This window comes from Bos grunniens, chromosome 19 (assembly GCF_055505025.1).
Source record: "Bos grunniens cultivar Pamir isolate PY7600 chromosome 19, Bosgru_T2T1.0, whole genome shotgun sequence".
Taxonomy (NCBI): Eukaryota; Metazoa; Chordata; class Mammalia; order Artiodactyla; family Bovidae; genus Bos; species Bos grunniens.
Window position 1 is genome coordinate 26,736,374 of NC_141183.1, and position 27,100 is coordinate 26,763,473.

Consider the following 27,100-nt stretch of genomic DNA (forward strand, 5'->3'; position numbering starts at 1 on the left):
GCTCAGTTCTCCGCTTGTTATTACCTCTCCTCCAGGCTCCCATTAGCCCGCCTGCCCCAGAGGCCCGCGCAGGCTCCCTGCTCCTCGGCACCTTTGTTCCTTAATTATCACTGGGGAGCCCTGCTCACCTGCCTACCACTTTCTAAGAAGCTGTCTGGCTCCCCTTCCCCATTCTGCACCCCTAGGACCTAAGCCCGCATACCCCCAGGGCGGGGACTGGTGTCTAGCAGCAGCTTGCCTCAGGCTTCAGCAGGCTCCAGGCCTCAGGCCTGGCCATTCCTAGCCCAGCTTAGAAGTCCTTTCTTTTTTGTTTGCCGCCTCCTCTGAGAACCCTGCCTAGATTGACACGGCCTTGGCTCTCCAGGCTGGAAGGGACTTTAAACTCCCATGTGACTCAGCGCCCACCTCCCCACTTACTGCCTGGATTGAGCCACCTACAGAAGGTAGTCAATGAATATTCAATGAGAGGATGATTAACTTCTGCAATCTCTGCTTAAATGCCTCTCTGATGGGTAGCTCACTCCCTTCCAAGGTAGGCAGTTACAGGTGGAGATGGCTGGGAGTGTTATAAAACCACTCACTCACATCTCTCTCCAGGACCCTCTGATTTTCATAGTTTTAAATCTAGAGTCCACCTTGGGCATCTCTGAGCCTGGGGCTAAGTCCTGCTATATTTGTTGGGTGCTTACTGATGCCCATCTCAGGCAGGAAACCTCCCAGCACAAGGCTCTGTCCAGGGGACATTTGACTCTCTTCTTGCTCTTGTGGACTCAGCCATGCCTCAGCCCGCTCTTGCCTCTGGCTTTCTCCTGTCTTAGGCCTCTGGCCGCTGTTCTTGGGCAGGAAGGTGTGGGGGAGGGAGGGGAAGCCTCAGGCCAGACAGCCGACAACAACCGCGGAGGAGGGTGTTTGCTGCACAGAGGCCGGGCTGCAGGAGGGAAGGCCTCAGGGAGTTGGAGGGAGACAGCAATCTCCCCTCTCCAGCCAGCCTGCCACCCTGCCGCCTGACCCTTGCACAACTCCCCGCGCAGTGCATTGTGGGAATGAGGGGGTCAGGGAATGAGCTTCCGGATGGAGGAGCCAGGAGTGAGCTGACCCATGTAGGAACAGGGGCGCCCTCAAGTCAGGACAGCTACTGCCTAAGCTCTGAGCGCACAGTGTTTCTCTCCCCAACCCTCATTCATCCTCCACTCATCTTGATCCAGTTGGAGAGTTTCCTTTGGATTACCATGTTTGTGTTTTTTTAAAAAAATATTTAGTTATCTGGCTGCATGGGGTCTTAGTTGTGGCATGTGGGATCTAGTTCCCCAACCAGGGATCAACCTGGGTCCCCTTCCTCCAGAGTCTTAGCCACTGGACCACCAGGGAAGTCCTGTCATCTTAGAGTTCTTTAAATGGGTTTCAGTTTTCTCTTAGACCAGGGGCTCTTTGGGGGCAAGGTTGTGCCTTTCCCCTGAATCTGAATGCTCCTTGAGGGCAGGGTCGGCCTCTGTCAATTTGGGTCCACAGAGGGGTAGAGATTGGAGTCCAGCCATGGCTTGGTCTTGGCTCTGCGTGCGTTGCGTCCCAGGAGTGCTACCCTGAGTTCCAGGAAGGCGCCTGGCGCACGTTGGAGGGCCCTCAGAACAAACATCAGCTGGGGGTGGAGGACTCGGGTCAGGAAGCCACCTCCAGCCACCAGACCGTGACCTCAGCTGGGCCGCCCTGCGCTGCTCTCCGGATCTGACTCAGTCCTTTCCCAAGGCTGCTGGGCGTCCATTTCCAGGGTCAGCCCCCAGGAGGCCACCAGATGCCACAGGCCCCACCCAGAAGAGGCCCCTGCCCCTGCCCCCCTCGCACGTTGGGCAACCAGGGGCTCCAGCAGGGTCTGGGGGAGAGGAGAGGGCAAAGGTCACCTGCTGAATCACTTGCTGCACCACCTGCCTGCCTCCCTTCCCTCTTCGCTCAGTTTCTCCAGATACGAGATTTTTGTCTGGGTGTCAATGTGGGCCCTGGTCAGGAGCCACCCTCCTCACAGAGCCCCTGACCCTGAGGCATACCCACACTGGCTGGGGACAAAGGGACCCCCTAAAGGGCAAATGAGGCAGTTCTTTCATGATAGCCACTCCCTTGTGTGTGTGTTAGTCGACTTTTTGTGACCCCATGGACTGTAGCCCTCCAGGCTCTTCTGTCCATGGGATTCTCCAGGCAAGAATACCGGAGTGGGTTGCCATTTCCTCCTCCAAGTCACTCCATTGGGGTCTCCCAAAATCTTTCCTAGGACTTTTTTCATTATGAGACGATACATGAAAGCAGCACCTCTGGAATGTTCCCTGGGACATGTCTGCAGATGCATAGAGGTGTCTGGGGGCTACAGGGCATTGAGATCCTAGAGAAGAAGGATGAGAAATGGCCCTGACTGATCTCAACACTCACACCCTCAGCCAAAGGGATCTTTATCCACGCAATCAGAGAGCCCTTCCTCTGCTTCCAGCCCCACAAGGCCCTTCCACCTTGTTCAAAATAATATGGCAACTCCACAAGGCCCCACCGCAGCCAGGCCCCTCTCACCTTGGAACTTCATCTTCCCCTTTCCCCTCCTTCACTTCACACCAGCCTCCCAGCCCTCTTGGCTGTTTCTACAGAAACGCTTGCCTCAGCTTTACCTCTGACCTGGCCTCAGAGCCCTTGTATTGGCTGTTCCTTCCAACTAGAATGCTCTTCCCTTCACCTTTGTCATTCAGAGCTCAAAAGTGCTCTTCCTGGAGGCCTTCCTAGGTGGCCACCATCTACAATAGTGTCCCTGTGTCTCCTGGCAGCCCCATCCCTCTGTCTCCACACCTCAGCTTTATTCTTCCTCGCAGCATGATTACTAGCTAAAATGAGTTTCTCTCTAATATCTTGGTTACTGTCTATCTCCCCTACTAGGATGTAAGTTTTCCGAGGATGGCTATGTCCTTAAGGCCCAGCACAAGGCCTGGTATAGTGGGCACTCAAGAGATTTCTGCTGAAGGAGATGAGTGACCTGGGGGAGAGAGACACAAAGAGCTAACCCAAGTGCTGGCGGAGTCAGTACAAGCAAGACCCCAGGTAGAGGAGGGAGTTGGTCCTTTGGCTGCCAGGCATCAAAGGGCTGAGGAGGAGGGGGAGGGGAGAAGGGGCCAAGGCAAGCGGAGCTGCCAGTTAGTCCCTTCCTGAAATGACTCCCAGACCCCACTCTAAGGGCCAGTGGGGAGACCAAGGAAAGAGGTAATACAGTCACCATTCCCTGGGCATCACCAGTCTGGAGGGGACAGAAAAGAATGCTTATAAATCCTCAAGCTCAGGCCTCTGCATTGAGCTCAAGCTGGGCTCCAAAGCTGGGGCTTTTCTGCTTGACCCAATGTGTCAGGCTCAGTGTGTTCTAAATCGGACTTCTCGTTCTTTCTACAACTTGCTGTGGCTTCCTCAGTTCTGTCAACAACCTCCTGCTCCTCCTGGGCCAGGAGGCCCAGACACCCAGTCACCTCTGCTCCCTCTCACCCCAGGCCCTCCAGACTCCTCCTCCATATACGCTGACCAGAGACCAGTGGTCCCATGTCCTCCTCTACATCCCCTAAGCAAATGGAAAATCAGTCTGCCAAGGCAACTCTATCCACCCTGGCCCCAGATAGATCGTCTATAAAACAAACTCCACCAAGGGCTTGGTGAGGGCAAGGAGAGGAAGAAGGATGCTGCCCAGTGCTGACCCCCATCTTCTTTTGGGGAAACTGGGTTTAGCCAGGAAGTGCATGGACTCTGCAGTTAGCCAGCTTAGTTGCTTTATTTCTCCTTAATTCTATGACCTTGCTGCTGCTGCTGCTGCTAAGTCACTTCAGTCGTGTCCGACTCTGTGCGACCCCATAGACGGTTGCCCACCAGGCTCCTCTGTCCCTGGGATTCTCCAGGCAAGAATACTGGAGTGGGTTGCCATTTCCTTCTCCAATGCATGAAAATGAAAAGTGAAAGTGAAGTCACTCAGTCGTGTCCGACTCTTAGCGACCCCATGGACTGCAGCCTACCAGGCTCCTCCGCCGTGGGATTTTCCAGGCAAAAGTACTGGAGTAGGTTGCCATTGCCTTCTCTGCTATGACCTTGAGGAGGTTAATTAACTTGTCCAAGTCTTCGTTTCCCTGTCTATAAAGTGGGGGATCAATGTGTATCTCACCAGGTTGCTTGGGGATTAAGTAGGAAAACAGACAATAAGCACTTAGCCACAATCTGGAATACAGTTGATGCTTAATAAATGGGCAGCCCACCCCTTCCCTTCTAACCCTCCTCCCTGTTCAGGCTCCCTTGCCTTGGCTCCCTGTTTCTTACTATGTCCGATCTAAGTCCTTCTATTTACCTTAGGAGCTTCTGGCATGATCTTCTTAATTCAGTCTTCACTCCCAACATTTTCCACACTTTCTCTTTACTCCTGTGTCCCCACTGAGTACACCATGGTCATCTTTCTGCTATGCCCTCTGTCTTCTGTACTTACCCTGCAGGGCCTCCTTCTCCAGAAAGTCCCTCAAACCACTCCTGCCTTGACCATCCTCTGCCTCGCACAATCCTGCTCTTCATTTGGTCTCATGATAGCTGCACTGTCAGAGTGGTTGGATGCTCCATGTATATGGACGTCAGCTGCCCACCCTGGCTAGAAAATGTTTCCAGGTGGGCAGAGAACCTTTTCTGGATCTCTCCCCAACTGAGCATGCTATGGTGCTAACCATATAGTAAGCTCTTAGCTTATGTCTGTCTTTTGTTACAAAGCCATAAATAAGGCAAATCAGTGTATAAAGCAAACTGAGGCACTGCAAAGGATGCTGGGAAAAGTGAAGGTGCTGAGTTTCTCACCAGGGACAGGAAGTAGGCTTAGGGCTTTATGTGTTATCTCTTTATTCTCACCACCCTGGGAGGTAGTATTAGCCCTATTTTACAGGCGGGAAAACTGAGGTTCAAAGAGGTTTGGTGACTTGACCAGGGTCACCTGGCAAGAAATTGACAGGGGCAGGACTCGATCTGAGGCTGAGGAGGGCATTTTCTGGGGGAGGAAATTCCAGAATGGGGAGGGTAGCCTGTTCAAAGGCTCAGGAGGGGAAGGCTAAGGTGACTCTGTAGAGGGAGTCAGTAGGCAAATGGGTTGGAGGGGACAAGGGTACCTAGGGGAAGGCCCTGGTTTGCCTCTGGAAGAGGTGGGTCTGAAACTTCTCTGAGAGACAAGAGAAAGATACAGCAAGACCCTCCTGAAAAGCTGGCTGAAGCTCCAGAATCTTCCTAACCAGAAAAAGCCACAGCTAATCCCCTGAATTCTTGCTAGCTAACATTCTCAGCCTCCTGTCCCCAGAGCTTAGGGACAGAGATCGCATCTCTGTCCTCCTCCCCTGAGAAGCAGGGATGTCAGGGAGGTTGAGAGTGACGTCACCAGTGACCTCAGATTTCTCGCCATTCTTCCCAAAGCCGTCCAAATGGTTTGCCCAAAGTGCTCATATCACAGTCCCTGATGCGGCCTCTGCAGAGTCTTACCTACACCCAGATCTCACTGGAGTGCTGGGCTTAAATACCCTGGTTTCCAGTACTTGGCAAGAGACCCTCACAGTCCCCAGCCCCCCACTGGCCAAGCCCTCCATGCAGGCAGCCAGGCCCAGCTGGAATAACACAGCTTCCTTCCCTCCCTCCCTCCCACGAGCACCAGACTATTTACAGCTCACCAGGGCCTTCACACCCATGAGCTCACTGGCACCTTCCCTACACCCACCCTGGGAGCCCAGCAGGGCAGGGGCTATTGGCCCCATTTTGAAGATGGAGAAACTGAGGCTAAACACCTTGCCCAGTGAGTCCCCTAAAGCCCAGCCCCTTGACTTAGTCTGAAGCTCTTCTCAATTCCTCCAGGAGGGTGGCCCAAATACCTCTAATTTTGAAGTAGAGGAGTTTCAGGCCAGGGTCAGGAGAGCGGAGGGATAGGTTCTGTGGACTGAGCTTCCAAAGCAGCAGCTGAGGAGGGCAGGAATGGAGGGAAGTTTTCATCACTGGCTGGTATGAGCCTGGCAGGGGCATGTGGGGGCAGGATGGTCAGCAGCCTGGGCCAGCTGACTGGGAGTAAGGTTAGGGCCTCAGCTCCCCAAGCTAGAGCTGGGAAAAGTGTGGTGAGGGACAGCCTCTGAGCTCCCTCCTGGGAGACTCGGGTGCTCTATGCTAGCTGCAGCCGGAGGGACACCAGGTAGATGCCAGCAGGGACTTCCCATCCACAGATTCTCTGTTCAGGTAGAGTTCCTCTGCCACATGGACAGGGCCCAGCCAGAGTCCCCTCCCCTGCCCCCCCACCATGTCACATGAGGGTTATGCCACTGCAGCCTCCTCCCGCTCACCTCACCTCCTATATTTGTTCCACCCCAGTTCTCCCAGCTGTCCGGTCCCCGGGACACACTCTCCCTCCCAGCCTGCATCAATTCGCTCAGCCCTTTCCAGAAGCCTTCTCTGATTCCACCTCAGACTCAGAACATGACTCTCCTCCTGGCCCAGGGAGTGACAGTTTGAACCCTCCTTGTCCGTCTTCTCAGAGCCTGTGTGTTGGAGGGTTCTGACGCCCGGGAAGACTCCCCGGCTCGGAGACGGCGACCGTGTCTCTCCCATCAAACCGTGCGGGCCTCTAGCTCCGCCTCCTTCAGCCTGGGCAGCCTCTGCCCATAGGGGGCGCCCAAACAGTGCTGCTGAGGCGAGCCACACGGGCTGCTGCTTCAACTGGACCAAGCATGGATTACCTGCGGTGACTCCGATTCCCAGGGAGATGCCAAGGGCCCCTCCAAAGCTCCAACTTTCTTTTTAATCGACCTTGGCAAAGGGAAGGGAGAACTTTTAGATGAGGAGAGAGGCCTCTTATTTGAGGTAGGAGACTGGCCACTAGACAATTACCGTGAAAGAAGACTCCTCGGCCTTGCAGGTTTGGGGAGGGTGAATGCCTTGAGGTGCTCACACAGCCCAGAATGGACCCCGATGTTCCCCCTGGCCCTGCTCTGAAAGTCCCCGGGCTAGTGGGCAGAGGCCCCAAGCAACCCCTATTTCCTTCCCCAAGTCTCTTGGAAAGAGTGGTGAGTCAGTTGTGGCCATGAACTCACCCTAGGCAGTACAAATAGGAAAACAAACAGGCCTCTAAGACAGGCAGAGGAGAGGGTGAGGGTGAGGGGAAATGGGTTTTTCGCCAGCTGACAGAAAGGACAGCCATCTTTTGAAGTCCTCAGGAGTGTGACTGGCGTCCTACGGCCCCTAGAAACAACCACATCAAAGCTGCTCAAGGAAGGTGGTTTGAGGGGCATGCTGTCTCACACACAGTCACACATAGTGACACGCTGAGTCCCCGAGGGACACACAGTGACACACTGAGGGCATGCAACCCACCAGGCGTAAACACTCACCATCACACAGCCAGACTAGAAGGCACACTCGAATAACATCACAGATCCTACACGGTCATGTACACCCATGACAGCCGTCTCCTCCCAGAGGCGCACACACAGCTGCACAGACAGCCATGTGCACACACTGACACCCAGCGCTCTAGAGCCAGCCTCCGAGAGGCATACACAGCATCACACAGGCAATGCCCATTTCTACCCACATAGTCACGCAAACACACAGCCACACCATGGTCACATGCAGCCCACAGCCACACAGCATACAATGCGCCGAGCCACGCCCAAGCCACAAAGAGTCACACACATGCAGTCTCAGTTACACACTAGTCACATGCTCACATCCCCATATTGCAAACACCATCACGGAGACCCACTCTGCTCATGGACCCTCTGGGACTGAGACCTGGTGGGAATTAGGCCCTGCTATGGGAATGGGAGTGTCCGATCCACAGCCACCAGCTTAACCCCTCTCTTGGCTGTACCTCCCTGGCCGTCCTCTTTTCTGAGTGCCCACTGTTTTCATTCTGCAGGCTTTGCTGAGTCTCCACTCCCACAGCCACCGAGGGGAGAGGCATGTAGCTCTGGAGATGCTAATGGTCCAATCAGCATTAAACCTCATCCATTTATTCCACGTGCCACCATTTAGCCTGTGTGCCAGGTGCCGTGCTGGGTGCTGTTGAAGAGAGAGGTTATTGTTAATCAAACCAAAACTGTCCACCAGTGTAATGGCTATTTCCAAATGCGTGCTTGTATGACCCTCTATGGACCTAGTCCCAAACACCAATTTGCTCCCACGCATTGACCTTAGGGAGGCCCCCAGCAAGTCCAAGACCGTTCAGTCTCATTCTTCTCAGTGGCCATTTCCAGGAGGGTGTATGGCACTCGTGTAATTGACACAACCTCTGAGGGTAGTGTCAGGGACAGACTCAGGAAAGACTTCTGTATCAATTCCCCCCTACCTCACAAGGAGTGAACCTTGACAGGCAGCTTGGGTGGACAACATCCTGTATGAGGGGCCATAGAACCAGGCTTTTGTCCAGCTCCAGTATGTCGTCTTGGTCCAGTCAAGTCCCTTCTAGGGCTGAGCTTCTTCATGTGTAACACAAGGGTAAGGGAGCCGGGCCAAAGCAGCTTCTCATGGTGGGCAGTGGGGAAGGAATTATTTCATTAATATAAATATTACTAGGTCCAGTCCAGACCTTGATTCCAGAATTGAAGACCCACTGGCTCTGGGGACCTCCTTAGTGCTTTCCAGCTCTAAGAACTATGAAACGAGGAGCAGCAGTGCTGGAGGCCAAGAACTACTCCAGAGGCTGCCGAAGGCCTCTCCTAGCCTGGGGTGCCCAGCAAGCAGGAGCAACAGTCACCCTCCCAGGGTATCCACGGCATCTGGCTGGTTTAGAGGCTTGGGCCAGTGAAGGGCTTGTAGTTAAGGAAGGTGACAGCCAAAACAGAACTTTGGGACCCTGTGCTTGGCTGATGGTGGGTTTCCAGGGTGGTCTGGGGACTCTTGGTACCTTTTCCAGGGATAATGATCCCGTGGTTCTGTAGCACTAGGTCCCAACCCCAGGCCTGGGGGCTTGCCTAAGTGCAGGGGCGGCAGGCAGGGCAAGGTAGGAAAAGTCCATGGGACAGTTTCAAGTACCTGGGGACTCTGAATTGGGGTTCTGTTTATTTTGAACCCAGTTTCCTCCACTGAGTCAACCTACTTCCAGGTTTCTACTCAGATCCTCTCCTGATGCTCATAGAAGAATCATACGCTGTCAAATTGGAGGGACATTTGTGGGGACCTGCCCCATTTCTCCAGCCTCTGGTGCAGCCCCTCAAGTATACACGTCATCAAAAAGCTGCATCGTTAGCATTCCATGTGCTCGGCTGCACTCAGCTAGTCACATACAGGGTGTCATTTGATCCTTATAACAATTTTAATGGTTTGTATTACTAACTCCATTTTACAGTTGAGAAAAATGAGGCTCAGAAACTCTAAACCAGCTCTCCAAGCAGCAGAACTGAGATTCGAACCTACTGCCACCTGATCTGGAACCCAGGTTCTCAGTCACGTCTTACAGTGCTATCCCCCAGACTCTGCCTGATGCCTCCAACCACCTCAAATACGTATTGAGGATGAACTGTACACACGCAGGTTGGAGGAAGCAAACCTCAAAGAGAGGCAAACCTGTTCCCCAGTATGCCTTATTCCAACAGAAGAAATAAGATCTGAGAATCTCACCACACAAGGCAGAGGGAGTTGGTGCCTAAGACAGAGCTGGAGAATGTGCTACTTTTGGAATGCTCTAATTAATTTAAAATGTCTTCCTTATATTGGACCTAAATATACATTTCCATTTGGTTCTCAGTATTCTGGCCTTAAAAATCACACAGAATCAGTCTGAGTCCTTTCATACTTTCACAGACAGTTTTTACAGCTCACTGCCCATTTTCTGTGGGGCTGGTTATCTTAATTCTCTTTAAATCTTGACTCCCATCAACTCTGGCTCTGGAAAAACCCAGAGAGCCTCAATGTCAGGATGCAAGGATTCCAATCCCAGCCCTTTCCCGTACTGGTTGTACCATGTTGGGCATGGCCCTGGGCTGCTCTGAGCATTGGTTTCTTCATCTGTGAAATGGGGATGGCAACACTTGCCCCACCTGACTAGATGATAAGGATTAGCTGAGATCCTCAGCGGGAAAGAGTTCTAACACTACCAAGGGACAGACCCTCACCTGCACTCCTATACTTAGGAGGAGCTGAGGGTGGCTCCTGGATTAGCTGGAGATGAAATGTCTCCCTGCACATCTGGGAATGCAGAGCACAGTGACAGATGCCATGAGGATGAGGAGCTGGGGAAGGCAGGGTCCCTGCCCTCCCTACAGGAGCTTTTGGTTCTGGGATTGAAATCTTCAGTCATCACCGAATCCTCCGGAACATAAGCTTTATAATCAAGTTGGCTCTAATACCTTCCAGAAAGATTAAGTGATGGGGACAGGCACATGCCAGTGGGTGAGCTAAAGGAACCAACAGAAAGAGGAAGGGGAGCTAACATACGTGAAACATCTATGTACCAGGGTAGTTTGCTCAACTTCACAACATTATAAAGGTGGGCTTATTATGTTCATGTCACAGGTGAAGAAACTGAGGCACAGGGAAGTTTTATTTGCCCAGGTCAATAAAGTGTGCTTTCCTGGCTAAGCTGTGAAAAGGACCAGAATCTAGGCAGATGCTACCGTTCACAGCCTCTGCTCTCTGAGGAGCAGTGGCAGAGTAGGGAGGGACAAAGGGTCCTTTGTCACCCTATGGTCTCCTATATCACCCCTGCCCCTGGGATTTCTCATTAATGTAACCAGAGGTACACCATTTCACTCATCTTCACTTATTCATTCAGTGCCTGGATACTGAGCACTTATTATATGCCTGCCCCTTTGTTGGATACTGTGTTCCCTGAGGCAAAAGACCCCATCCCTGTCCTCACACAGCAACTGCCCCCCCACCCCCCGCTAGCCTCCGCCCCCTGTGAGCATCTGAGAGGATCAATGCTGCCAGAAGGATGTCTTAGAATCTACAGACGGTCAAGTGAGGGAAGCAAGAATCATGTGTACAGTATGATTCCGTTCATGAAAAGTTCGCAAACAGATGAAAGTAAGCAGATATAGATGATAAAACTAAAGAAAAGCAGGAAAGTTGTTATCACAAAACCTGGAATACCCAAGTGGAGGAGAGGATTATAGTCCACAAGGGTCCCTCAGTGGGGTACCTGAGGACCTGGGAGAGTCTTATTTCTTGAGCTGGATACCTAGTTTCTAAGCATTCTTTAACTCTGTGCAAATGTGTATTTTAATTCACTCTTCTTTGTATTTTTAATCACCATTTTAACACACGTGCATGCACAGGTGCTCACTCATGCCCAACTTCCGTGACCCTATGGACTTGATACATAGAAATTGCCAGATTCACTATTTGATGGGACCAAGGTTGACCTGCCACTGTGCCCTTCCCAGAGCAGTACCTAGTAAGTGCTTAAAAAGAAAGTACTGAGTTGCAGTGAGTTTTGAAGGAGCTAGAAGTGGAGTCCGTGGTCCAGTCAGATGGGAGGGGTGTGATCTCGGATCTAAAATCAAAAGCTTCCTAACAAGGAATTAGTTCTTCAGTGAGAACTTCTTGAAGACCAAGAGGATTTAGGGGAGTCTTTCCCATGACTGTCTGGGTACTTGAGTGCCAGGAGGTCCCCAAATGAAACCTCAGCATCCAGAATCAGCTTCCCCTTCCCTCAGCCCATCACCAAACCATACGGTAGTATAAAGAGCACTGAGTCAGAGGTCTGGATTGGAAATCCAGCTCTGTATACACTAGCCAGGTCTTTCCTTGGCAAGGTACTTCACAACACGGGCTTCAGTGTCTTCATCTATAAAATGAGTCTAATAAATCATCTACTTCACAAGTTACTGTGAGGCCCCAAGGAAGTTACAGATATGAAAATGCTTTGGGGACTGCCATGTAGGTTTATGCTTAAAAAGTTGTATTACCCTGGTATTCTTCCCCCCGCCCTTGCCACCATTTTGCAAAGAGGATTCAGAATAAAGCCTTATTTTGATTAAAACAGTCCCCAGTTTCAGCACCCCAGTCTCCTGGGCTTGTGATCTTCAGGGCCTGAGCTTAGGGTGATTCCAGGAGCAAGTTCCCCAAGTTTGAGGAAGCCCGGCTGGGGAAGTGGCATTCCAGGCAGCGTGTCAGCGGGTGAGTCAGGATGAGGGTGGCCCTTCTCCTCCCCTGGCTCTTGGCTCAGGGCCCAGGCTGAGTTACTCTCATTTGCATACATCTGCATATATGCAAGTTTCACCTGTGCACCCTGGCTGGGCCCCAGGGAGATACACCTGTGCAGGGGCATGGAGGGAAACCAGCGTGTCTGGCTGCCTGCTGGAGCACTCAAACCTAGAATGTAGGTCCCTCCACTCACCCAAACGCCGAATCTCTGAATCAAACACTCCGCAGGCTCCTCTGGTTGCCCAGGCCTGGAAATTCTCTGTCATACTTGCTCCTACCCTCTTCCTGTACAATCACCAGGCCCAGCAGAATCTGTCACAGAGCAACTTTTCTCACACGTCCCCTTCTTTCCATCACCTCTGCCACCAAGCCTCTGGGTCCACCCTCCTCATTTCACACACGATCTATTCGCAACAGCCTCCTAACTGGGCTCTCTGCCACCAGACTCTTCCCTCGCCAGCCTACGTGGTCATACCCAAGCTGCCCCTGGGAAGTCCCTCAGCTCCCATCCCTGTCCTCTCCTCTGCCCACAGCCCCATCCTAAGCTCCTGGTATTGGAGGCCCTCCAGAGTGTGGGGCCTCCTGACTCTCAGTGTCAGCTCTTTCCCTACTTCCTTGCCTCCCATCAAGTGGGTGTAGACTATACACACATCTTTTCTGTGCCTCAGTCTCCTCTTCTGTAAAGTGAGGGATAGGATCCCCTTGCAGGGTTGTTTGAAGATGTCAACAAGAAAAATACACATAAAGCATAAGCCTATAATAAACATCAGCCATCATTGATGTTATAAGTTCTCCCAGCACCATTCCACAGAAGGCATTCATCTTCCTGGGTCCCCTCCTCCTCCCCAACCCTTCCTCTCATCCTCGCTGATTGGTGCTTCTTCAGGTAAGACAACTCCACGGTGGTTAAGATGACAAGCTGGCCTGTTCTAGCTTGGACAAGTTACTCAGGCTTTTTGTGCCTCAATTTCCTCCTCTGTAAAGTGGAGATAAAATGAATACTTACCTCATAGAATCTGTGTGATAAATAAAATGATCCATGTAAGGGCTTAGCATAGTGCCCGGAACACAGAAAACACTTAATAAGTGTTCACTGTTATTACCATCACTATTGTGTTACCCAAGACACAGGGTTTCAGAATACCCAAGCTCACCTCAGCCTTCAAAGACGCCAGAAGTTTCCTTAGGTTTGTTTTCAGGAACAGTGCTTCCATCTGGATCCCCCTGTGTCTCCCACAGTCACAGAATCACTACCCGCACCCCCACATCCCGGGGCAGCTAAGCAGTGCCCTATTGGGTTGCCTGGTAGTAGCCAGGAGTGGGACTGAGCTTCCCCGTTCCCGTTAATTCTTGGGCACTTTCTGCGAAGGGCTTGTCTCCCTCAGAGATTGGGAGCCACCTCTCAGCCAAGGTGGGGCCAGGACAGGTGCATATCAGCTCACAAGTTGAGAGGAGTTTTCGCTGGAAAGAAGGGGTAAACTGGTCTGAGAAGATAGAAAGGATAGCTCAGCTCAGTTCAGCTCCCCTTGGAGGTCAGGAGGAGCAGAGCCCCCAGTCCCCTCCAGCAAGGACAAGCCCTTTCCCCCTCTACACCATTCCCTGCCCTCCAGCCTTTTCCAAGCAGCAGTTGATGAACCTCTCCTGTGTGATCCTTTCCAGCGGGAATTAATAAGGGTGATTGACGTGGAGGGTAGATGTGGGCAGGAGGAGCTGCGGGAGCCACCTCTCCCTTCTTAAACAGATTGGCGAGAGCCTGCCCCTCCTTTCGGCTTCGCACCCGGGCCTCCCTTAGTTGAGCCCAGTGGAGGAGGGTTGCAAGAGCTGGGAGGAGTGATGGAGGGACTGTGCTGCCTCCCACCCCTCTCTCCTTGTCCACTCTCCCCCCAACATCACCCCCAGAGCCCAACTTGGTGGTACACAGGGTTAAAGGCTGCGGAGTTTGGTTTGCGGCGGCGGGGGCGGGGCGGGGGGCGGTATTGTTGGTGCTCGTGATTATTTCTCTTATTTTGGGCTTGCGGGTGCGACTTCGGCATCCATGTGGAGGCCCGGACCCCCCATCCACCCTCCCACTCCCGACCCCTCGCCAAAGCACTCCGGTCATTCTCCAGGCCCAGCCCAACAGAGGTGCGGCTGTCCCCCTTCTCCCAGACTCCAACCCAGACTAGGCACAGGATCGGACCTACTCTTTTCTTACGAAAGAAAAACACACCGGATCTCAAAAGGGTCTAGTCTTGGCTACAGAAAGTGAAACCAATAACCCCACCATTTAGACTTTCCGCTGGATCCAGGGGGTCTAGAGGGATGGGGCTAAGTAACCAGGTGCGTGTCACCTGTGTGGTGGGCTTGATGCGGTTGTGTGTGTGTTGCGGGCGTGGCGTGGTGGCCTACAGAGTGTGTGTTGCGGCTGTTGGCGTCTGGGAGGGAGTGTGTTGTGTCTCTGTGAGCCCGTGCACGCACCCACTTCGTCAGTGCTCGCTAGGTGCTGCTCCCACTCCAGCCACGTCCTACCAGCGGCTTCCGTCTGGGGCTGGGCGATGGAGACTTGGGCGACACGCCCTAGGTTCCGTGCGAGGGTCTGGAAAGGTCTGGAGAAACCAAATGAGCTGCCTTCGTTCCAGACGCGCGACTTCGTTGCAGACGGGTTGGCTTTGGGCCTCCCTCCAGCTCTCCGCGCTCCCCGCGGGCATCTAGCGCGGCGTCCCGCGGTCTGCCCGCCGGACAGGCCCGGGGCTGGGACACCCGCCCGGAACTCCCGCGCCCCCAACCCGGCCGTTTCCCGCCCCCGCACCGGGCTGGGGCCAAGGCCAGCCAAATGGCTTTACCGTCGCGGATGGCGGCGCCTCTAACGCATCTTCAAAAGGGCCGCCCATTTTTTGTTAACCGTTTTCTTTTTTGGAGGGGAGGGAGTTATTTGGTCCAAGAGTGGTTCATGGTATTGTTTTTAATGAATTTGGTGAATTCGTATATGTGTGTACTTTAAATGTCCCGGTCAAACCCCAATAAAAGATTTTTCCCGGGGAGGGAGTGAAATTTGGAAATAAAGCAATGACACGGGGAAAGTGACTGAGGACCGAGCCTGCCGGAGAACACAGGGCACAGCCAGCCTGCCGAGCGGTGCCGGGATCTCTGGGCGGCGCTGACCCCATGGTCTCCCCCTTTCCCTTCCCGGGAACTTCTCCCAGGTGATCTCGAAAATGAGGCCGGGACGCCAATCACTGAGAAAGCTCTCAGGAGCGTGGAGGTAAGCGCACCCGGAGCGCGGAGAGCCAGCCCGCCGGCCAGCCCACGCTCATTCACTGCTCCATCACAAAGAAGAAAAGAGACAATTACTCATGCACATTTCAGCAAGAGTCAAATCCCTGTGTGTGGCGGGGCACGCGGGCCCCTACAGACTTCCCCTTCCCCTCGCGGGCCTCACCGAGAGTGGGGGCTTTAACCACCTCGCTCCCCGCCCAGCGGAGGGAAGACTTTTCATCCCCCTCCCTTCCCTGCCAAACCGGATTATTCACAGTTTTCCCAAACCGAGTTACTACGAAAGCTCCGACAAGTAGGACTTAAATTCCACGGAGAACAGACGAAATTAAAATTTCGTTTGGGGTCCATGGGTGGGATGGAGGAAAAAAGGAGCTGCTAATCCCGCAATGGCAGCCTTGGGCCGGGTCGTGACGGGAACCACGCCCCAGGGCAGGTCCACGCAGGCGCTGGGTGGAGGGCCTACATTGGGTTGCAGACCCCGGCGCCCGGCTCCCTGGCATGTACTTCCCTTTGCTCCCGAACGCGGGCGCGCCGTGTGGTACCCAGTTCAGGGACTTCGCGGCGAGCACTGCACTCTTCAGGTGTTTGGGGGTGTTTTCGAGGAGAGGCATTCTGTTGGATGGAGTTCCCGGCATCTGGGCAGAGTCCGAGGTCGGAGGACTGCGAGTGAAGCATAAATCCCACCGCCGAGGGCGCTTATTCTGCGCCAAGAATCAAAACCGCATCGGGTGGGATTGTGTTTGCCGGGCGATTGCGAAGAGCCTGCAAACCATCGTGCACCGCGCGGATCTTTCGTGTCCACTCATCGATGCTTGGCTGACTCCCCAGCCCTCAGGGTTGCCGTGTTTCCCAGCCGGGACCCCGATGTCCGCTCCCAGGCCCTCACTTCGGTGCTGGAGTTCTCCAAGCGAGCCCCTTTCACTAAGGGAGAGGACCTGCGTGAGAAAGAGTTGGGAGAGCCACTTCTGGCTTTTGTGACAAGCAAGGGCTGAAGTACTGATAGTGACAGGAGAGTTAGTTCATATGTTTTGCCTGCCTGCTTTCCTCCCCTCCTCCTCCTCCTCCTCCTTCATCTTGGTTTTATTAGGTTTCTAGATTTTGGTTTTTGCAATTTATTCTAAAGCAAATGACAATGGCTTGGAGGTCTTAAGCGCAGCTTCCTCATTTTAGTGGATAAAATGAGTCTCAGAGACTGGACATGGCTGACCCAGGCTATCACAGCCGGCCATCGGTTAGTAGCTGAGCTGGGATGCGAATCCAAGCCTCAGGCCTCTCAGGCTGGCCCTCCCTCCCTTCTCATCATACACAGATTTACAGCCCTTCCTAGCCCGTGCCTAGGAGAAGGCAATGGCACCCCATTCCAGTACTCTTGCCTGGAAAATCCATGGACGGAGGAGCCTGGTAGGCTGCAGTCCATGAGGTCGCTAAGAGTCTGACACGACTGAGCGACCTCACTTTCACTTTTCACTTTCATGCATTGGAGAAGGAAATGGCAACCCACTCCACTGTTCTTGCCTGGAGCCTGGTGGGCTGCCGTCTGTGGGGTCGCACAGAGTCAGACACGACTGAAGCGACTTAGCAGCAGCAGCAGTAGCCTATCCCTTCCACCTTTCCCCTATCCCTTCCATATCTCCCCACTCTCCCTCCAGGCTTCAAAGTTGTGGCACTGGTCAGAGGGGACCCCTCCATGGGGATTCCACATCTGAGACCACGAAGCTTCCTAAAGATGTTTCGAAGTTTCTAAGCCCCACACCCTCCAGCATGTGGGAAGAGGGAGCCCTGAAGAGGGAGGTGGTGATGGAAGTAGAGATTTCCTTGTTCGTAAACTGGGGATAATAACAGTAGCCACTTCACAGATTTCTGGTGAAGATGCACAGGGCTTGGATGTTGTGAATACTTCATAAATTCTAAAGGACTGCAGGATGTTGCCTGCTGCTGCATGGAGCTGCATGACCTCATCGAAGGCCCCTGAGAGCCTAGGAGAAGCTCTCACTATGAGTCCCAGTGAATCCCCTGGCTTCAGAGAATGCCCAAAGTCACTGCTTCAGGGGCCTCTGGGGAAGCTGCCCTTGCCCTTTCTCGATAGATCTAGCAAGGGAAGGACTCTGAATACATGGCCCTGCAACCCAAACTTTAAGTTCCACCTCAAAAGCACCTCCTTTGTGAAAGCTTCCCGGACAGCCATGCATGCATGCTCAGTTGCTGTCATGTCTGACTCTACAACCCCATGGACTGTATAGCCCGTCAGGCTCCTCTGCCCGTGGCATTTCCCAGGCAAGAATACTGGGGTGGGTTGCCATTTCCTTTTCCAGGGGATCTTCCCGACCCAGGGATCAACCCATGTTTTCTGCATTGGCAGGCAGATTCTTTACCCCTGAGGCACCAGGAGCCTCAAAGAGCATTTTTCTCCTTTGGTGCGCACTGAGATGCCATCCCTGGAGCCCACCATGGCACTGTTGTGTGGCTGCCTCTCTCCAGAGGAAGATGATGGTGGCAAGAAGTTTTCAAAGGCTATATCCCTGTAAGTTCTTAGCCCCGGTTCTAAGGAAGTGGTGAGGGAGTAGCTAGAATTGGGTAAGAAAGGGAGAAAGGAGGTCCCATATGGAAATTGCATTTCTCAACCAGCCAAACCCTGTTGGATGAGATGGAAGTGGGTCCCAGATCTCCAAAGGAGGGGACTCCCTCACAGAGCTCCTTCTCCTGATACTCCAAGATTTCAGGTGAGAAAATCCAGAGCCAGGTGTCAGAGGAGTGTTTTCTTGGCAAAATTCATCTCTCTACTTTGCAACGGCGCATCAGCTTGAAACTGACTTGCTCTTCCTTCCCTCAGGACAACTGACTGCATATTTTTTCCAATTTTTTTGTCTATCCTGGCCACCCCTGTTTTGCCTGCCTTCTCTTCCTCTTCTAAGCCTCCCTCTTCTTCTAATTGTTGTCCTCTCCTACCCCCCAATTCTAAGACCGCTGCCTTCACTCTGTACCCTGATAAAGAGAGCACACGTATGTGTACAAACATGAATTGTTTGCACACTCAAATGACAGAGGCTTTGTATATGGGTATGCTGGGGAATCTGAGGACCGACAGGCTTGGTGTGTGTGTGTGTAACTGTCTCACCCCTAACACGAAGCAACTTAGATGTGTGTGGACTGGTGTGTCTCATAGGATGGGTACAAGTATATATAAATATTTATATGCTTGGGTTTTCTTTAGAGTGTGAACCGTCAATTAAATTTGTATAGTTGTGGGTCTGTGTGAGAGACAACCACAGTGCTTTTATTTAGGGTTTTGCTATTCATTTTTGCGTGTGTAGATGTGTACACATCACAGCATATACTCTGTATTTGCAGATCCATAAATGAACCTCTGTTCGTGGAGGGATGCTAATGTGAACATCCGTGTAAGACACGGGTGTGCTGGTATACGCTAGTGTATCTGTTGTATTTGAATAGAGTCCCTGTGAAGTTGTATACTTGTGGCCACACAGACACTAGCCCAGAAAGGTCTTGGATACTATTTAGGGGCAGGCCCTGCACACAGGCTGGAACGATGAGGCCACGAACCCGGCTTGCCGTATTCCCAGCACCCAGCAGGGATTTCCCTCCGAGGAGCAGCCATCAAACTGGACTCGCGTCCCACTCCCAGATTTTGTCCAGCTTCGTGCGAGGCTGAAGCCTCACGCGGCGCCAGGAAAGGCGGGGCGCCGCACTGGCTGAAGCCCAGACGGCAGATCCCTCATTGGGCCTCGGGGGCCTGCAGGAGCGGCGCTGTCGCAACCGAACCCGGGCCCCTGCCGGAAGCGGAAGGGAGGACGGGGCGGGGTGCGGGGGGTGCGGTGGCGGTGAGACGCAATCGCGGCGGTCGCGGCGTGCCTGGCCCAGGGCGCCCCGCGGGGGCGTGCGCGCTGCGCGCGTGCTGGGCCGGCTGGGCGCTGGGCGGCACCTCCTCCGACCCGGCGTCTGTTTACCAACATACTGCCGGCGCTCGGCAGCCACGCATTCCGACGCGCTGAATAAGCTGCGGGACTGGCGGGCTTGGTCCTAGCGGCAGGGTCATAACCGCCGCACAGATCCCCCAGAGCCAGAGAGCTCGACCGCAGGTTCCTTTCGCCCCCGCAGCCACAGCGCCTCCGCTAAGGCACTGCTCCCCTCGGCCCTTGGGCATTGCCGCCCTGTCGACTTCCTTGCCTTTGTGCCGTTATGACCAGACTGCCCCAATCGTCCTGCAACCCCAGCACCTCTCTGCAGCGGATCCCGAGATAGCCGGGCATGGAGAGTTCGCACCGCTCGCCTCCCATCTCCTGGTTCTGAATTTCCCTACCCCGGGCTGCCCCGGGGGCGGGGGTGGGAGCGTGGCGGGGAGGTGGGGGGAAGGCCCCGGCTGCAGGCCTCCGTGAGGTCACCGCGTGTGGTAGCCAATCCGCTGCGTTTAAGTGGGCGGGGACCCCGTCGGGTCCCGGGAACCGAACCCTAGAGCCAGCCGAGTGGGGGCCCCATGGATTTAGGGGGGAGGGGAAAAGTCATGGGGGACACCCTCCCCCCGAACCCCTTTCCCAGGCGCCGGCTCTCCGCTGATGAGGCTCAGAGAGACACTTTCCCCGGGATAAGTGTGGGGAAGGCTGGTTGAGGGGCTCATCCGGCCCCAACGCCTGAGGCTCGGAAAAAAAAGAGTTGGCGGAGGGAGCGGACTCCTTGCCTGGCCATGGCCTAGGCCCTCGGGCCCCGGCCCCGGCCGCAATGACCTCTTTGCCCTGTCCCCTCCCTGGCCCGGACGCCTCCAAAGCCGTCTTCCCGGACATCGCCCCCGTGCCATCGGTAGTGGCTGCCTACCAGCTTGGCCTGTCCCCCGCAACCGCAGCCGCCCCCGATTTGCCCTATTCTGGGCCGTATGGCCACCTTCTGCCCTATCCCTACACCGGGCCGGCCATCCCCGGAGACTCCTACCTGCCCTGCCAGCTATCCACGGCGCCGTCTCAGCCGGCTCATCAAGAGCGGGAGACAGGTAAGTCCCGCCGCAGCGGCTCTGCCCACCTCTGGGGTCCTGCTCCAGTGAGCCCCCAAACTTCGCCCTCGCCTGGTTGGGCGCAGCTGGCGGGATTCAGACCTCACTCAGATTCCGAGGGATCTGGGGGTGGGGGGAGGGCGAAGGGATGGGGCGGGAGACAGGGAGGAGGGGCGGGGGCGAGCTGATCTAGGTCTCTTTTCAAGACCGACCTGGTTTCGATTTGCAGTGTGTGAAGCCGGGTGGCTGGGCTCCCTACCCCACCCCCTGGGGCAGCAGGGTTGTGTACCTACTTGTGTAACGGAAAACTGAAACAATCCAGATGTGGGTGTAGGTGCTTAGCCTCTCCCCTAGGATTCTCTCCATCCTGCACTCCTCCTCTCTTCAATGTCGCCCCTCTCTCAGTTCTTGTTTCAGAAAGCAGTGCTCAAGCCAAAGCCTGATAACTGGAAATCAGGTCCCCGCTGGAAGGCAGTAGAAGTGGGGGCATATACTGGGGCCCTTCCCCTTCTCCGCAGACTGTTGCCTGAATGTGTCAGACAGAGACCAAACACTGACCTGGTAGAGTCAGGGGCTAAGACCCTACTACCCATCATTCTAAGAATGTAGCCACAGGCGGGTCAGGCAGACTCTGGTAGTAGATCTCAGCCTTCCAGCCAAAGAACTGGCCATTCCTGTTATCTACACCCCTTGCCTTTGGGGTAGGTCAAGCCCCAGTTCCATTGCCTGGAGCAACTTTGTGCTCACTGGGTGGCCTCAAGCTAGGGAACTGGCCTGTCTTCCTGGTCCTAGCCTTGCACAGGGCTGTACACATGCAACACAACACATACATCCTTCTGTACTGGCTTGTGTTTAGAGCTTAGTTCCCCTGAACTCCCTACCCCCACCAAATTGCCCCCACAACTGTCTTTGGCACAGTTTCCTCCAAGGAGGCACACTCACTTGGTGACTTAGCTGGAGTCAGCCCAGGACCAAAATGTCTCCCTCCCTTTCCTTGTTGCTCTGCTGAAACACATGACCTCATAAACATCAGAGCCAGGAATGACCCTGGAGATTCAGGAGCTCAACCTTCTTGATGTACAGATGAGCAAACTGAGGTCGAAAGAAAGTGTGAATGAATCAAGGACACAGCCTGTTTTTCAGGCTTGGCCCTTGCAAATTGGCTTTCATGCATGAAGCCAGAAAAGAGGATTTTAGGGAACTTCCTCAAAGCCCCTCCAAAGTTAACTGCCTTCTGTTCCAAAACTGGAGCTGCTGCTTTTCTGCTGCTGGGTCTGTGGTTGGAGGAGGAGCAGCTGGGGGAGGAGGGGGGGTAGTGCGGGGAGGGGGCGTTCTACCAATGATCTGGTTTCTAAAAAACTGAATCCTCTGGTCTCTTCTCTTCAGTATATGCTAATATGGTACATTTGTGTGTGCCTGTGTGTCTGTTTAGTGGGATAGGAATAAGATAACCCTGTCCTTAAGAGAAATCTTGGAATTGCGGTTGGTATTTTCAGTCCTGTCTTCCCTTCCCTTTTCTTGGTTTAAGGACTAAAGAGTGGAGAGTTCCTTTTCTTTACAAAATTTCCCCGGATCCAACGAAAACCTCACTGAACCTGAGGGGTTTGGCTCATTCTAGATTAAATGATTGGGGTGTGAGAGAGGACTTGCGAGGGTCTTCCTTTTGCCCCCAGTTTGTTCACCCCTGCCTCAGGGAGAGGTTTGGCTCTAAGTGAGCTGTCTGCCACCGCCCCGATGAGCAGGCGGGTGCTGCGCTGCCTCGAGGGAGGCCCTCGCTCTCCCGAATTGCGACCTGGGCAGATTCGTCCTGACTTGCTGCAACTGGTGTGGAGAAAGCAGCGGTGGGGAAAGAAACTGGGAGTGGGGTCTGCTGGGAGAGTTAGGGTGAGGAGGGCGTTGAGAGTTTCGCAGCTGAAGCAGGCTTCCTGCTGTCTCTGCCTCAGAGTTCGAACTGTTCAGTTTTTGCAGCCCAAGAGGCGCGGGTGGTCGCTCCGTGGCCGGCCCGGGGCGGCGAGCAGCGGGGTTGAAGCAGGGGAGGCCCGACAGGCGCGGGCGGGAGCGGAAACCCAACGGTTTTTCTGGGAACTGGCTGAAGCGGGGGTCCAGGGGGTGGATCTCAGAAGCCCGTAGCGCCGGAGACCACGGGTGAGGGATGCGGGGGAGGTGAAGGCACGGGGTCACCGCGGCCGGACGAGGGCAGGGGACCTGAAGTGTGGGTGGGGTGAGCCCTAAAGGAGGAAGAATGTCGGGGGCGAGGCGGTGGGAGACGCGGTCGGACCCCCTCTGCGTCTAGGCACCCGGGGCCCAGGGCTCGGTCCGCTGAGCTCGGCGGCGGGCAACGAACCCTAAGCCCGTGGACATTTCGGCCGCTCCGTCCATCCCGGCCCTGCCCTTTGCACGAACGGTCTCGATGTCCCGATAGGGTGGCGCAGGGTGGGACGCTCGAATCAGAAGAGGGGAACCCCTTGCTTTCCCCATCCCAGGGCAGAGCTGTGACTCGACCGAGGTTCCTCCAGGGGCTGAACGGGAAAGCAGAAGGTGGCCGCATCTCCCGCGGCGGCACCGCAGCGCTATCCCGGAGCCGCCCCGAGGGCCTGCGCTCTCCGAACCTCGGTCACCTTGCGTGCCAATCGGGAACCCCTCTGTGAGTGCAGCCGGGCGGAGGAGGGGGCGGTCTTGCACCAACCGACTTCTAGAGCCCCTGAAAGCCTACTCTTTCAGCCAGCAGGCCTTGGGGGAGGGAAGAGATGTCAGTTTTCCTGGAGGGCGTGCCTCAGGAGAAGGAGGCCCTCACAATACGGGAGGTGATGGCAAAGCCTGGGGCACTTTCCATACTCTGATGCTGGGAGGACTGCGCATCCTGGCGTTCAAGGCCCACTCTTGTCTGGCCCCTCCGACCGCCCGTCTTCCGGCAGCGGGGAGGCTGCCACGCAGACACTGACTCTGGCCTCTGAACAGTGCGTCTGAGTTCTCTCCGCCCGGAATGCCCTTCCCTCGTCCTCTCCAGCCTCGCCCCAGCCCTCTGCCCCGCCCCGCCCCAAGCTGGCGCCACCACGCGCGGCTGAACTCTGCCCTCCCGCCGCGGGGCGCCGCCTCTACCCTCGCTCCGGCCCTTTGCGCAGTTCTCTTAGGGTCGTAGGACCGTTGAGAGTAGGAGCTGCCTGAGGGCAAGAGCTGCGGCTAGTCCCACCCGGCACGCAGTGGACGTGGGGTTTGAAAGGAGGGTGAGCGCAAGGTAGAGCAGGGCCGAGCCCCGTGCCTGAGCTTTTGCTAATTCGTGGCCAGAATGTGAACGAGATGCAGATGAGCAGTGAGACGGCGCATCCGCCTCTCTATCCGTGCACACACAGTTTCGTGCCGCCCCCCAGACTCGGAGAAGCCGCCGCTGTCCCCGGAGCCCCCGGAGCGGCGCCCACAGGCCTCGACCAAGAAGCTCCGGAAGCCGAGGACCATCTACTCGAGTCTGCAGCTGCAGCACCTGAACCAGCGTTTCCAGCACACGCAGTACCTGGCGCTGCCCGAGAGGGCCCAGCTGGCCGCGCAGCTCGGCCTCACCCAGACGCAGGTGGGGCCAGTCCCATCCTCCACCAGCCTTCCCCAAGTGTGTTCCCTGGGAACTCACCCTCAGGTGTGAATGACTGATGAGTCCCCAGCCTTATTTTCACAGTTCTCTTAGCTGGCCTGGAGTAGACTAGGGGAGTGTGTTACAAAGGGTGGGGGGTAGGAGGGGATGGGGGACGGAAAAGGGGTGGGTGGGGTGATTCAGGGCATATAAGAGGGTACTCAGACTGGGAGAACTGGCTACTAACTCAGAGGCCAGAATTCAGGCCCTTCAGGGCTTATGGAGGCCTGGAGCCAACGTTCCCAGCATCTGCTCTTCTCCCAGGACAGTGAGTCCCTCCTGCTGGGCCCCTTTCCCTCGGTCACTCCTCCTGATCTTCCGTTGTTTCCCCTTTTCTCCCCGTAGGTAAAGATCTGGTTTCAGAACAAACGCTCCAAGTACAAGAAGCTCCTGAAGCAGAACTCTGGGGGACAGGAAGGGGACTTCCCTGGGAGGTCCCCCTCCCTGTCTCCCTGTTCTCCACCTCTTCCAGCCCTCTGGGATCTACCCAAGGCAGGGGCCCTGCCCACTGGTGGCTATGGCAACAGCTTTGGAGCTTGGTATCAGCATCACTCCCCAGATGTCCTAGCTCCACCTCAGATGATGTGAGTCTGAGGAGGAGCAGGTCAGGCCCCAGCCTCCTACAGAGCCCAGGCAGGACCCAGCCCACCTGCACCCTCTCTGGGCTGGGAGGAAACCAGATGGGTGTTCTCAGGAGGATGAGGAGCTAGAGGAGGAAAAGGATGGGGTGATGAGTCTTTTCCTCCTTGCCTCATAACCCAAATAGCCTTAGCCTTTGCCCCACCCCCACCCAGGACTGGACACTTTCCCTCCAGTCAGAGGCTCTGGAAAAAAACTTATTGGCTGGAGTTCAGACTTCCCACGACCCCTAGTCTTGTCACCCCTTCTTGAAATGACTGCAGTCCCACTACAGTCTGGGATTCAACCAGCAACAAACACTGTGTTTTTTCTCTTTGTGTGCCCTGGGCCTTACCCAGCCCATTGATGTGGACAGAAGCGGACAAGTCTTCAAGTTGACCACCACTGAGACACACCCACTGATTTTTCTAGATTTTTTTTACCTCCATAACTGATACATCTATTTACCATCCTGTGAAGAAGATGGGATACCAAAAATGTGGACTTTTGTGGACCTATGGGTAATTTTTGCTCCTTTCCTAAGAAAGCCCCTCTTTCCCCCGTATCTTCTCACTTTGAGTAGATAATGGATCCAATTATCCATCAAGTTCAACAAGTATTTATTAAGAGTCTGATTCCCATCCGGAATACCTAAACAAATCCACAGGCATACACTCTCTGGAACTCAGTAGGGTAAAACTTTGTGGAGAATAGGGACAAACAGACTCTTGGATGTTTAAGTAGAGGTGTCCCAAACAGATGGGGTGAACCTAGCAATTCAGTTCCTCATAGCCGTCTCAGTCCAAAGGAACTGCTCATATTTATATCCAATCTGAGTTGCAGCACTCCCCCTGCAAGCTCTCAGCATCCCCCATGTGATGAACATCCAGAAATTAAAGTTTGTACAGAAACCCAGGCCTTGGCTGAGGTCTGTTCTTGTTCTGACTTCTGGAGCTGATTGCTCAGCTTTCTCTTCTCTCCCAGCTGGCTCTTGCAGCACTGAACTAGAGGCACTGAGTCCTCTACCTCTACCTGGCTATCTGGTTCTAGCTCTGGAATGTTCTAATAATGTCCACATTTTCAGACACACCAGTGTGAAACCAGAAGATGCTAATACTGGGAATGATCAAAGTCTGAGTGATCATTATAGCAGATGCTCTCCTGGCCTAGTTCTGGAGGGAACCGGATACATCTCTGTGTCCACGTTGAGTCCAGGGAGAGTCCCTGCTCACCTTGGGAGAGGACACACTCACTGAGGCAGTCCAGTCCTCCCCTGGGAGAAGTGTCTCTTGGGGGTGGAAAGGCCCAAACTCACCTAGTGGAAAGGGGAGCAGGAGGGAGAGAAGAAGGAAAACCCTGGAAGGAACTGGACTTCTCCATCTATACATGTAAAGAGCCCCTGTTCTGTGTTAGGTCTTAGGTATATCAAGGTGACTGAGGCAGTCCCTGTGGGATAACAGGGAGCTAGAGAATGACCAGCCACTTGTGTGGTAAGTACCAGGCTAGGGAAGTACAGGGGACAGTGAGTGCATAGTACAAACTCTCTCTCCCTCTCTCTCTCTCTCTCTCTCTCTCTCTCTCTCGGGGATTGAGGACAGGGGATGGCAAATAATTCAGGGAATCCAGTCCAGCCTGGCCCGAGACCTTGGAGGAGGGACCTCCAATGCCAGGCTAGAAGCTCCCAAGTCAGACTTCCCTCTTACTACCTAAACCTTTTCCCTAGCAAGCTGGAAAGCCCACCCAGGCACTTCACGCCAACCCAGACTGGATAGAGACAAGCCCAAGTTGGAGTATTATGTAGGGGAGGCAGTGGGAGCCCCCCACCTCAGGAAGCCTGCAGTCAATCCCTCTGAGGCCCTGAGGGGCCACCCCCTACTCTCCAAAACACACATGGAGTGATCTTCTGGGGGTGGCAGATGACACATGGTGGACCAAAGCCAAGGTCCAGGAGCAGGGAGGAATGAGGATGCCAGGAGAAGAGACACCTGCTCCCTCCCCACTGACACCTTCTCCTGCCCCTGGCCACCAACCCCCATTTCCACTGGCTTTCAGTGGCCCCAGCCCCAGGTTCCTCCTCTGGGTCTTCACTGAGGCCACAGGTCCTTAGGGCAGCTGTTCCCTCCCACATTGCTGCACTCTTCTTTCCACAGACCTGAGATAAGATCTACCGCCCCATCTCGGAAAGCCTCCAAAGGCGAGATTAATTGGACAGCCCAACACGAGTCGCATCGTTAAAACAACAGCCTAAGTTGTAAAGTCAAGTAGCAGGAGTATAATTACTCTTCCAGCCAGAGGCCAGCTGAGCTGACAGCACCCCCCTCCCTTTCCAGCCGAAACAGGAATCCTTGTCCACTTGGGAGCTGGTCCAGTTTCCCTGGGCTCCTAACAGCTGATGGGAGTGGACGCCAGTTGGAGAGGCACCCCCTTCTCTTCCCACAAACCACTGGAGCTGCAGG

The 27,100-nt window shown here is 54.6% G+C and overlaps 1 protein-coding gene and 1 long non-coding RNA gene across 4 annotated transcripts; one reads left to right on the top strand and one right to left on the bottom strand.

Moving 5' to 3' along the window:
- Positions 1-818: 818 nt before the first annotated feature.
- LOC147351842 (uncharacterized) lies at positions 819-20,536 on the bottom strand. Its single transcript, XR_015146904.1, has 7 exons — positions 20,347-20,536; positions 13,305-16,340; positions 8,351-8,522; positions 7,874-8,064; positions 6,741-7,242; positions 5,889-5,973; positions 819-1,867 (listed from the first exon to the last, which is right to left on the bottom strand). It is a non-coding gene; the product is annotated as an uncharacterized LOC147351842 (long non-coding RNA).
- On the top strand, positions 19,202-25,559 carry DLX4 (distal-less homeobox 4). 3 transcript variants are annotated; one of them, XM_086355487.1, is made up of 3 exons: positions 19,202-20,404; positions 23,773-23,969; positions 24,372-25,559. In XM_086355487.1, the coding sequence occupies exons 1-3, from the start codon at positions 20,140-20,142 to the stop codon at positions 24,612-24,614; spliced, it is 705 nt and encodes a 234-aa protein (XP_086211613.1). In that variant the 5' UTR covers positions 19,202-20,139; the 3' UTR covers positions 24,615-25,559. The 3 variants fall into 3 exon arrangements, with proteins under 3 accessions (XP_086211613.1, XP_086211612.1, XP_086211614.1); XM_086355486.1 differs by having other exon boundaries at positions 19,216-20,404; positions 23,773-24,032; XM_086355488.1 differs by having other exon boundaries at positions 19,217-20,404; positions 25,004-25,559.
- Positions 25,560-27,100: the final 1,541 nt, after the last annotated feature.